The sequence below is a fragment of the Sorex araneus genome, chromosome 1 (assembly GCF_027595985.1).
Source record: "Sorex araneus isolate mSorAra2 chromosome 1, mSorAra2.pri, whole genome shotgun sequence".
NCBI lineage: Eukaryota > Metazoa > Chordata > Mammalia > Eulipotyphla > Soricidae > Sorex > Sorex araneus.
Window position 1 is genome coordinate 381401448 of NC_073302.1, and position 12607 is coordinate 381414054.

General features: G+C 39.2%; 1 protein-coding gene across 1 annotated transcript; it reads left to right on the forward strand.

Annotated features, from left to right (window-relative positions):
• The first annotated feature begins 9594 nt into the window (after positions 1 to 9594).
• LOC101544653 (lysine--tRNA ligase-like) lies at positions 9595 to 11451 on the forward strand. The gene is given in 2 exon segments (XM_055136874.1): positions 9595 to 11215; positions 11218 to 11451. Coding segments are annotated over 2 exon segments (1791 nt in total). The 5' UTR covers positions 9595 to 9642; the 3' UTR covers positions 11436 to 11451.
• Positions 11452 to 12607: the final 1156 nt, after the last annotated feature.

Sequence of the window (12607 nt, forward strand, 5' to 3'; positions counted from 1 at the left end):
GATTGTTGTCTAGAATAATAAGATCATAAACATTTGCTAACTTCAAAAACATAGAGAAATATAAATTTTTTAAAAAATGCATATTTTCTAAAAAAGAGAAACCTCTGAGAGGGACTGGAGTGATAGTGCGACATGTAGAGCTTACATGTCTTGCATGTCTTACACACAGCTGACCTTGGTTTGATCTTCGGCAATCTATACAATGCCCCGAGTGCAGCCTGAGTGATCTCTGAAAGCAGAGTTAAGTACCACACCTCACCATGTGGTTCCCCAAGTCCACTAGGCGTGACCCATGAGTACAGAGCCAGGAGGAAGCCCTGAGTGCTGCGTGGTACACTTTCCCCCAACCACAACCAGCAAAAAATATCAAAACCAACCCTGAGAAAGCTTATGTTTACAGTTACTGTAATAAGCAAAAGCATTTCTTTGTATGTTCATATGAAAAACATATTCTAAAGGGGAGCAATGACTGCAGGAATGATAAACAAAACGCATATTATGAGACCAACGCATATTGTAAACCAACTTTCCATTTTGATAATTTAGAAATGAGGGATAGCTGGTCTCTACCAATATTCTATACTAACTGAAAAGAAAGTAGCTTGAGAAACAGGATTGAATGAAATTCAGGAAAGCAAAGAAAATAAAGATGTAAGGCAAACCTGAAAATTATGTTTAGGAAAAATGTGTAAATTTGAAGGTCATTAAAGCTGTATAAAAATAAAAAGAAAGGGTGTGGGCGAGGGAAGGGACACCTCACCGCACTGAGCCAGGCACAGGGCCTAGGGCAGCAGCCTTCTCTCCCGCCACCCGAGTTCGGTAGCCTCCAGTCACTTCCCCCACCCCGGGGAGGTTGATGGCAAAGATGTGGCAGGCGAAGGAAGGAACGGAGCCATGATGGTTGGTCTCACTTGCAGTTTATTCCAGTCTTCCCTCTATACACTCTCCGTCCTCTATACACTTTCCACCCCCTCACCTTCTCCCAGAACCCCTTTTATAGATCATGGCCCTTCCAAAAGGCGCAATACATTGACGTCACCAAAAGCACCAAAAGATCTTACCAGAAGAACATTGAGGCAACATAATTCTCTTGCATCTGCAGGCCCTTAATCTAGGCCCCCCGGAAAAAAGATACAAAAACAAAACTAAAACCTTCTTTGGGCTGAAAGCACTCGGAGGATTTACATCCCAAAGACCAGGCTGGGCTGCAACAAGAAATCTACATGTCAATTACAAACTAGACAGCACCTGAAATTTACATCCCAAAGACTAGGCTGGGCCAGGGCCTGGAATCTACAAAGTCAAATCATGCCTGACTAGCACCTTAGATCTGTAGGTCAAAGATCAGCTAGGTTTCTGTGACAAAAGGTTTCTGTGACAAAACTCCAGAAGGCAGCTGAAAAAGGGGAAATATTCCAACAAAAGCAGTTTTAAGATCTAAGAACAAATAATTTAACCTCAGGCAAGCCTATGGATAAAAATATAAGAATAATGGTGGCAGAATCTTGAAGATCACTTTAAGTAATGGATCTAGTGAAATCATTCTCCAGTTCTTTCTAAAGAGACTGAGATAGTGTTTTATGTAATCAAGTGAATAATGCATCATATGACTTAATGTTGATTAATCTCCCAACTTTCTAAATAGCAAATGGAAGACATTTCATCCCTTCAATATCTTAACATCTGATAATCAATACACCCTTAATCGTTTCTAAATGTCTTTTTCGAATACACTCGTCAATAATTGAGATTGGACTATAATATATTGGCTAATGCTTCTAAGGGCATCCGATGCAATCTCTGATGGCAGCAACATTTAAAAAACGAAAACAGGATAAATACAAACCTTGTAAGTCAAATGACATTATCAGTGCAGAAATAGCAACTGATCATTGCTATTAAATGTGCCCAAAAATATCCAATTCAGAAAAATTGTATCCCATGATGAACCTTCACTATTTCCATGTCCATTATTTACTTTCTCTTGCCTGTTATGATAATAGCAAATCAGAAAATGAGCAGGGATATTTTAATTTCCTGAAGCTGGCATTGATGTCTTATAAAAAGTTATGGATATAGGTAGAATTGAGGTAGGAAAAGGGTATTTCCAAAATTCAAACAACATGTCAGTAAGAAGGACAACTTGAAGTCATGAGAAATGAAATTCTGGTAAAAAATTATTATGTGCTTCAAAGGCAAATTTTGGATCTTTTAATTTTAGATTAATGATTTTTATATCCCAAGTAGTAAAACTGCTTTCAAGTACAATAAAATATGGGGTACTTGATGATACTAACAATGCATTATTTTAGAACAATGCTACTCTTCTGAAGTCAGTAGCTAGTCATTGTTTTGCTCAAAACAATGACTAGTACCCAACTGATTTTGTGTTATTTATTAAATCAGTATATGTAGGAATGACTTACCTGGATGCATACAATGCAATAATTTAGCCATAACACTATTACAAGTCAATCTCAATCTAAAATGATGTTCTTATTAAATTGAGGCAGCAAAGAACCCAAGAAATTCTAATTCTAGCTGATATGATTAATTTACATTTTATACACATTAATATCGATGTCTCCAAATATGAAGATATGTTTCACATTTTATGGCTTTCTAGGGGAAAAGATACTCACTTGTTTCTCAAATTAATTTTGCCTTTGAAATAAAATACAATTTACAACTTTAACATCTTTTTAAATGGATTGGGTATAATATGTTGTTGATAAAAGATATACTTGATTAGACTGTCTAGTTAACTGATAGTGCTGTCTAATGTAATCAGTACATATAGTTGAAATAGTCAATTATAAAGCTGAGAAAGACAAAATGAAGGCTAATATTTCAGAGTTCTGTCGCAAAGTGAAATAAATGAATACTTATCCTAGTGTTTGGATTCTGTTTGAAATGTTACATGTGGCATTTTCCAACAAAAGATGCAATTAACGTCATGGCTGGCACTGTCATATTGCATCGGAAACACTTCATTGGATGTCTGTCAAAATCAAAGCAGCTGTCAAAATTTAACATAAAAAAACTATTTTAAAGAACTTCCTGTATACTGATGTTAACTCAAACCAGTAATTATACAGATAACAGCCAGAATTCAGACTAGAAAATTAATATATTTTTACCCCCAAAAAGTTTTCCTTTACCCTTTCTTGATATCATTTTTTTTTTGAAGATGTGACTTTGAAAAAGGATTATCTCACAAAGTTGGTAATACTATTATGACATTAACTTGCAACTCTATAGAGCAAGGGCATTCATTTTCTCTCCACTAAAAGATACTCAGATACCAGCCATTAAAAATATACCATTTTTGTTCCTTATAACTTTGTGATAACTAAAACAATTTGGTATTGCTTTCAATCAAATTTTTAAAAATTTGTCCCCCTTATTTTTTAAATTTAATAACAGTGATACCCACATTTAAAAGATTTTAATGATTGGCTTTCAGTCATATATGTTTCCAACACCCGTCCCTTCACTAGTGTATCTTTCCCACCACCAGTAGTCCCAGTTTCGCTATCCTGTCCCCTCCCCCACCCTGCATCTCACCACCTACCACTATGGCAGGCACTTATCTCTACCTCTTTCTCTTTCTCTTTCCGCCCTCCCCGTCTCTCTCTCTTTCCTTTTGCGTCTTATGGTTTGCAATACAGATAAAGAAAGGTTATCAGGTATATCTGTTTACCTGTGCCCTTCACCACATACCAACTCTTGTAGCAAGCTTCCAACCATTGACTTGTCCTCTTGGACCCTGGTTACCATCACCTTGGATGTTAATCTCATTAAAAATATAGGTATAGATATATATACCTATATACTCCTGACCTCATATCTCTTCATTCTCAGCAATGGAAAACAAATTACCAAATGATTTCTTTTCAGCAGATCGACTTTAGGGGGGAGAAACTCCAAATCAATAATAGTGAATTTTTTTGTTTAAATATTGAATGTAATCAAAGTAAAGTGAAAGTAAAGTGAAATTTACCAGTTACACATGCGGGGTGGGGGGCTGGGGAGGTCAGGGGAAGGAGGGAGGTATATCGTGATTCTTGGTGGTGGAATATGTGCACTGGTGAAGGGATGGGTGTTTGAGCATTGTATAACTGAGACTTTAACCTGAAAGCTTTGTAACTTTCCACATGGTGAATTAATAAAAGAATTTAAAAAATATATAGGTATATATATAGATGTAGATATATAGATAGATGGATAGATATATTACATCTCTCAAATGAATGCAGTCATTCCATATATGTCCCTCTCCTTCTGAATCATTTCACTCACTCACATAATACTCTCCATGTGAATCCATTTATAAGCAAATTTCATATCTTCAATCTTCCTAACAGCAGTGTAGTATTGCATTGTGTAGAATTACAATAAAGTCTTTATCCAGTCATCTGTTCTCAGGCACTTGGGTTGTTTCCAGATTATGCAAATTGTGAATAGTGCTGCAATGAACATTGAAGTGCAGATGGCATTTCTGCTGTGTTGTTGGACCCCCAAGGTATATTCTGATAAGTGGTATTGCTGGGTCAAATAAGAACTTGATTTCTAGGTTTTTGAGGAATGTCCATATTGTTTTCCATAAAGGCTGGACTACTTAGCTTTCTCACCAATAATGGAGGAGAGTCCCTTTCTCCCCACATCCATGTCAGCACTAGTTGCTCTTGTTTATTGGATGTATGCCAGTCTCTATTATGTAAAATGATATCTCATTGTTGTTTTAATTTGCATCTCCCTGATGATTAGTGATGTAGGGCATATTTTCCTGTGCCTTTTGGCCATTTAAGTTTCTTCTTTGAGGAAGTTCCTGTTAATTTCTTTCCCCCATTTTTTGATGGGGTTAGATTTTTTTCCTGTTGAGTTCTGCTAGTATCCTATATAAATTTGATATTAACCCTTTATCAGATGGTATTGGGTAAATAATTTTTCCCATTCCATGGACTGTCTTTATATCTTAGACATCTATTTTGAGGAACAGAAGCTTCTTAGTTTCATTGAGTCCCACATGTTTATCTTAGTTTTCACTTGCTTGGACAGTGGTGTTTCATTTTTGATGCCTTGAGCTTCAATGTCAGGGAGGGTTTTGCCTATGTTTTCTTCCATGTACTTCATGAATTCAGGTCTGATATTGAGGTCTTTAATCTGTTTTTATCTGATATTTGTGTATGGTGTTAGAAAAAGTTCTGAGTTCATTTTTTTACATAGAACTGTCCAGTTTTCCCAACATTACTTGTTAAAGAGGATTTCCTTACTCCACTCTATAGTTTCTGCTCCCAAAGTCATCTACCACAAACTGACAGCAAGCACTATCCTCAATAGGGACTACTAAAAGCCTCCCTGCTAAGATCAGGTACAAGAAAAGTTTGCCCACTCTTACCACTTCTATTCAATATAGCATTGTAGGTACTTGCAATAGCTGTTAGGCAAAATAAAGATGTCAAAGGCATCCAGATAGGAAAAGTAGAAGTTAAACTCTCACTCTTTGCAGATGACATGATACTATACTTAAAGAATCCTAAAGACTACCAAAAAGTTCCTAGAAACAATTAGATTTATATAGTAGAGTGGCAAGCTACAAAATACCCAGAAGTCCATGGCTTTCCTATATTCAGATAATGAAGAGAGAGATTTTTTTAAAAATCCCGTTCACAATTGTTCTCAGAAAATCAAGTACCTCGAAATTATCTTAACTAAGGAGGTAAAGGACCTATATATAGAGAACCATGAAATGCTACTCTGAGAAATAAAAGACACAAGGAAATCCCTTGCTCGTGGATTGGGAAAATTAACATTTAGAAAATGGCAATACTACCCAAATCATTATATAGATTCAATGCGGTACCCATAAGGATACCCATGTTTTTTTTTTCAAAGTTATAGACCAACAGTCCTGAAATTTATATGGGACAATAAATTTCCATGAATGGCTAAAGCAATCCTAGGGAAAAGAAGATGAAAGTCATTATCTTCTCCAACTTCAAACTACTACAGAGCAGTAGTGGTTAAAACAACATGGTATTGGAACAAAAGCAAACCTGCAGACAATGAATAGAGTTGAATATCCTGATACTTACCTTCAAATATGTGAACATTTAATCTTAAATAAGGGAGCAGATTCAATGTTATTGAGTTTTCTTAAAGACATTCATTTTGGTGATTGAGAGAGAAGTACAGATAAGTCACAAAGAAAGCAAGTGGTCTTACTAAGAGAAACTTCAGGGACCAAAGGTAGTATATGCTTTAAATGTGTGATCTGCAAGTACACATTTTATTCTTTTCTACAAATGAAAAAGGTTTGAACGTGAAATCTAAAACAAAGTATGTATTTCCTTAAAGTCTCTAACTCAAAAAACACTTCTGAAAATGTATCTGCCATTTTGCTGGTTCCTTGTCTGCCCTTCTGTTAAAATTGTAAGCAAATATGAACCACAACTTTTGGCATTGTCTTGAGACGATCATTTTATTACTAATTTCATCTTTCTATACTTATGTATATTTAATTTTTATTAGTGAATTACCATGAGTTACAGTTACAAACTTATGAACTTTCATGTTTGCATTTTGTTTCCATCCCTCCACCAGTGCCCATTCTCCTCCACCAATGTTCCCAGTATCCCTCCCACCAGCCACATCCCAACACCCACCACCCAACCCTGCCTCTGTGGCAGGGCATTCCCCTTTGTTCTCTCTCCTGTTAGATGTTGTAGTTTGCAATAGAGGTATTGAGGGGCCATCATGTTCGGTCTATAATCTAATTTCTGCACGCAGCTTTCAAGACGAGTGGGTCCTCCCAACATTCTCTACTAGGTGTTCCCTTTTCTATCTCAGCTGCCTTTTCCCCATAGCATGTGAGGCCAGTTTCCAAGCTGTGGGGCAGACCTTCTGGTTCTATACTTATATTTTGTTGTTGGTGTTTGGGGAACTTACTCATAAGTGCTCAGAGCTTACTTCTTGTTCTGGACTCAAGGATCATTCCTGGCAAGCTCTAAAGATCATATGGTGTGCCGGGGTCAAATCCAGGTTGACAGGGTGCAAGGCAAGCACCTTACCCACTGTACTATTGCGTCAGTGCCTAAGATTGTTATTTCTTATTTGATAAAATCAGTGTAATACACTGTAAGTTGATTAGGAACATACCACCTTGATTTTAATAAGATTAACATTTTTTTCAAAACTGGATTAAAAGTGAAGAACCAAATTGCTTAGAAATGGAGTACAGAAGATCTTCATTTTTGTAGAATTTGAAAACAATTTACCTATTTGAGAGAACTCAGAAGATAATTGAATGAGTAGGGTAGAAAGTTAATAAATGCCAAACCAATTCTAATTTTGCACCCATGGGTTCATTGTGAATCAAAATTAATGCTTTATATGTCACCTGAAAAAGCTAACAGTTGGCTTTCAACTTTAGTGTGCCTATCTTGAAACTTGAAGTTGATGAGGTGGGCACTGAAGAAAAGAGGCCACAGTAAGCTTAAGGGATCTGAATGTTCAGTCATTCAAGCAGAACACATTTTTATCTGTCAGATCCAAATGTGTTTTATGTTTTCAGCAAGATAAAATGATAGTAGCAAACCAATAAGGAATCACTAGCTGGCTTAGATGAGCCAAAATAATTCTTATTTTGCTTTTAAATTTTTTATTAGTGAATCTTCACTCCCTTCCTTCCCATTCCAGTCATCGCATGATGTTTTCAAGGGCGGCACTGAAAAGTTTCGGTGAAATGGTATTACCCTGCCACACCCCTCTCCTTACATCAATGATCACTTCCTTGTAGAATGGTGAGATCCTGGTGGTGAATCCTTAGTTTCATTGAGTCCCACATGTTTATCTTAGTTTTCACTTGCTTGGACAGTGGTGTTTCATTTTTGATGCCTTGAGCTTCAATGTCAGGGAGGGTTTTGCCTATGTTTTCTTCCATGTACTTCATGAATTCAGGTCTGATATTGAGGTCTTTAATCTGTTTTTATCTGATATTTGTGTATGGTGTTAGAAAAAGTTCTGAGTTCATTTTTTTACATAGAACTGTCCAGTTTTCCCAACATTACTTGTTAAAGAGGATTTCCTTACTCCACTCTATAGTTTCTGCTCCCAAAGTCATCTACCAATCTTTCTATGTATGTCTCTGTCTTTTTGACTCATTTCACTTAGCATGATACTTTACATGTTGATCCACTTATATGCAAAGGTCATCAATTCATCTTTTCTGACATCTTTTCATTGTATAGATGTGCCAAAGTTTCTTTAACCAGTCATCTATTCTCGATTACTCTGGTTTTTACATATCCCCTTCTTATGGATAGTAAGAATTAACATTGTCAAAATGGCAATACTCCCCAAAGCACTGTACATATTCAATGAGATCCTTATAAGGATACCATGAAAATCTACAACTATGAGATACCACCTCACACCACAGATACTGGCACATATTCAAAAGAACAAAAACAACAGTGGTTGGTGTGGATGTGGGGAGAAAAGGACTCTCCTACACTGCTGATGAGAGTGCCAACTAGTTCAGCCCTTTTGGAAAATAGTATGGACGCTTCTCAAAAAATTAGAAATTGAGCTCCCATTTGACCCAGCAATACCACTCCTGGGAATATATCCCGGAGAGGCAAAAAAAGTATAGTTGAAATGACATCTGTACTCGAATATTCATTGTAGCACTGTTTACCATAGCCAAAATAATTATTCAATGGTATAATTTATTTTGGTTCTTTGAAAATATAAAAAAAATATTACCCTACAAGCTTAAAGGTAATATCGGTTGATGTCCTTATTACTAAGACAAGCAAGATTTCAAGTAATTAAAAAAATCAGAAGTATCACTAATTTTGTATCTTATGTTGTATCTGGTGTATAAAAATAAAAAGAAAAGGCGCGGGCGAGGGAAGGGACACCTCACCACACCGAGCCAGGCACAGGGCCTACGGCAGCAGCTGTCTCTCCCGCCACCCGAGTTCGGTAGCCTCTGGCCGCTTCCCCCACCCTGGGGAGGTTGATGATGATGATGTGGCAGGCAAAGGAAGGAATGGCGCCAAGATGGTTGGTCTCACTAGCAGTTTATTCCAATCTTCCCTCTATAGACTCTCCACCCCTTTCCCTCTGAACCCCTTTTATTGATCAGGGCCCTTCCAAAGGGCACAATACATTGAGGTGACCAAAGGCACCAAAAGATCTTACAGGAAGAAAATTGAGGCAACATAATTTTCTTGTATCTGCAGGCTGTTAATCTAGGCCCCCAGAAAGAAGATACAAAACCAAAACCAAAGCCTTCTTTGGGCTGAAAGCACTCGAATTTACATCCCAAAGATTAGGCTAGGCCAGAGCCTGGAATCTACAATGTCAAGTCAGGCCTGGCTAGCACCTAAAATCTGCATGTCAAAGATCAGCTAGGCTTCTGTGACAAAAGGGAAACTGCCTCTGAAATTAACTCCAGAAGGCAGCTGGAAAAGGGGAAATATTCCAACAATCTGGGATCAAAGACATATGATTAACTGGTGGACCATTGGAGGAGTTTGAAAAAGGTCTATAGTTTAGAAGTTAAATGTTGTTCTTCTGGCCGTGGAAACTGCGGGCCGGACCTCATTCCTTTCAGGTCGGGCCCGCGGGAAGATGGCAGCGGTGCAGGCGGAGGCGGCCAAAGTGGACGGCGGGGAGCCCAAGCTGAGCAAAAATGAGCTAAAGCGCCGCTTGAAAGCCGAGAAGAAAATAGCGGAGAAGGAGGCCAAGCAGAAGGAGCTCAGTGAGTAGCAGCTGGGCCAGGCCACAGCTGCGGCCACCAACCACACCACTGACAATGGTGTGGGCGCTGAGGAGGAGACCCTGGACCCCAACCAATACTACAAGATCCGCAGTCAAGCAGTCCACCAACTGAAGGTCAGTGGGGAAGACCCTTACCCACACAAGTTCCACGTAGATGTCTCGCTCACTCACTTCATCCAGGAATACAGTCACCTGCAGCTTGGAGACCACCTGACAGACATCACTTTGAGGGTGGCAGGTAGAATCCATGCGAAAAGAGCTTCCGGGGGAAAGCTCATCTTCTATGACCTTCGAGGAGAGGGGCTGAAATTGCAAGTCATGGCCAACTCCAGGAATTATAAATCAGAAGAAGAATTTGTTCGTATCAACAACAAGCTTCGTCGGGGAGACATAATTGGAGTTCAGGGGAACCCTGGGAAAACCAAGAAGGGCAAGCTGAGCATCATCCCGTACGAGATCACTCTGCTGTCGCCTTGCTTGCACATGTTGCCGCATCTTCACTTTGGCCTCAAAGACAAGGAAACCTGGTATCGACAGAGGTACTTGGACCTGATCCTGAATGACTTCGTGAGGCAGAAGTTTATCATCCGCTCCAAGATCATCACGTATATAAGAAGTTTCTTGGATGAGTTGGGATTCCTAGAGATCGAAACGCCCATGATGAACATCATCCCAGGAGGAGCTGTGGCCAAGCCTTTCATCACCTACCACAATGAGCTGGACATGAATCTGTACATGAGAATTGCTCCAGAACTCTACCATAAGATGCTGGTGGTTGGTGGCATCAACCGGGTTTATGAGATCGGACGTCAGTTCCGGAATGAAGGCATCGACTTGACACACAATCCCGAGTTCACCACGTGTGAGTTCTACATGGCCTATGCCGACTACCACGACCTCATGGAGATCACGGCGAAGATGGTTTCAGGGATGGTGAAGCACATAACGGGCAGCTACAAGGTCATCTACCATCCGGATGGCCCCGAGGGCCAGGCCTGTGAGATAGACTTCACCCCGCCCTTCCGGAGAATCAGCATGGTCGAAGAGCTGGAGAAGGCCCTGGGCGTGAAGCTGCCAGAAACGAAACTGTTTGACACTGAAGAGACTCGCAAGATCCTGGATGATATCTGTGTGGCCAAAGAGGTGGAGTGCCCGCCGCCTCGTACCACGGCCAGACTCCTAGATAAGCTGGTTGGGGAGTTTCTGGAAGTGACCTGCATCAACCCGACATTCATCTGTAACCACCCGTAGATAATGAGCCCTTTGGCCAAGTGGCATCGTTCCAAAGAGGGCCTGATGGAGCGCTTTGAGCTGTTCGTCATGAAGAAGGAAATATGCAATGCCTACACCGAGCTCAATGACCCCGTGCGGCAGCGGCAGCTCTTTGAGGAACAGGCCAAGGCCAAGGCAGCTGGTGACGACGAGCCATGTTCATCGATGAGAACTTCTGCACTGCCCTGGAGTACGGGCTGCCGCCCACGGCCGGCTGGGGCATGGGCATCGACCGCGTCACCATGTTCCTCACGGACTCCAACAACATCAAGGAAGTACTTCTGTTTCCCGCCATGAAACCAGAAGACAAGAAGGAAAACGTAGCAGCCTCTGACGCCGTAGAAAGCACAGCAACTGGCACTTCTGTCTAGGAAATTAAAACTACAAGTTCTTAAATAAATAAATAAATAAATAAATAAATAAATAAATAAATAAATAAATAAATAAATAAATAAATAAATAAATGTTGTTCTTCATTTGGAATTCTGTTGTTAATTTAAAAAAAATACTCCATGCAATTGAAACTTTTTGACAAATCTTTAGGGAAAAATTATCTTTAGTAAAAAGAAAAAAATTAATACCAAAAAGTTGATAAGTGTCAGTCTTTATTTTGCTTAAGGCCCTGTAAAAAGAATGAAACAACACATATCCAAGATGTATTAAGATACATATAAATCCCAAATCTCAACAATAAAATGATCTAATTAGAAAACAGAAAATACACTAGCATGAAAGTCAAAATGAAAAGTTTTTTTGGAAGTGTTCAGAGAAATTCTTTAAAAAACTAAGCACAGGGAAGCCCCAGCCGGGGCCGGTGCTCAGCTCCGGGTGGCCGGGTTTTCGGCCCTGGTGCCCATGCCTCTGCAGAGCCGGTGGATGTGGAACGAGCGGGAACCACAGACAGCTTTAGGAATTGGGGTTCCAGCAAGTGCTTGCACCCATGTATGGAGACTGTGAACTAATTTTGGCTACATGCTGTTCCAGGAAGGGAAATGATTCATTTTCAAACTTAAATCTTCGCGGACTTAATTACTATAATACAGAAATTGTAAACCGCGCGGCCGACATTTTATCTCTTCATTCTCATCAGTGGAAAACTTATTATCAAATATTTCCCTGTTAATAGAGCTGTACTCTTAGGGGATAAATTCCAACAAAAATAATGAGTCTGTTTTGAAACTCTAACAACAATAGTGAGTTATGTGTTGAAATCTGGAATGTAATCAAGGTAAAGAGAAAAGGAAGTGAAATTATCACTCACGTACGGGGTGGGTTGGGGGGTGAGGGGTGGGATGTATACTGCTTTTTTTTGTTTGTTTTGTTTTTGCTTTTGTTTTTGTTTTTATTGGTGGTGGAATATGGGCACTGATGAAGGGATGGGTGTTTGAGCATTGTGTAACTGAGATATAAGCCTGAGAACTCTGTAACTTTCCACTTGGTGATTCAATAAAATAAATTAAAAAAGAAAAAGAAATAAAAAGAAAAAAAATAAAAAAACTAAGCACAAAATTGTTATATAACCCAGGCACTCACTTCTCTACTT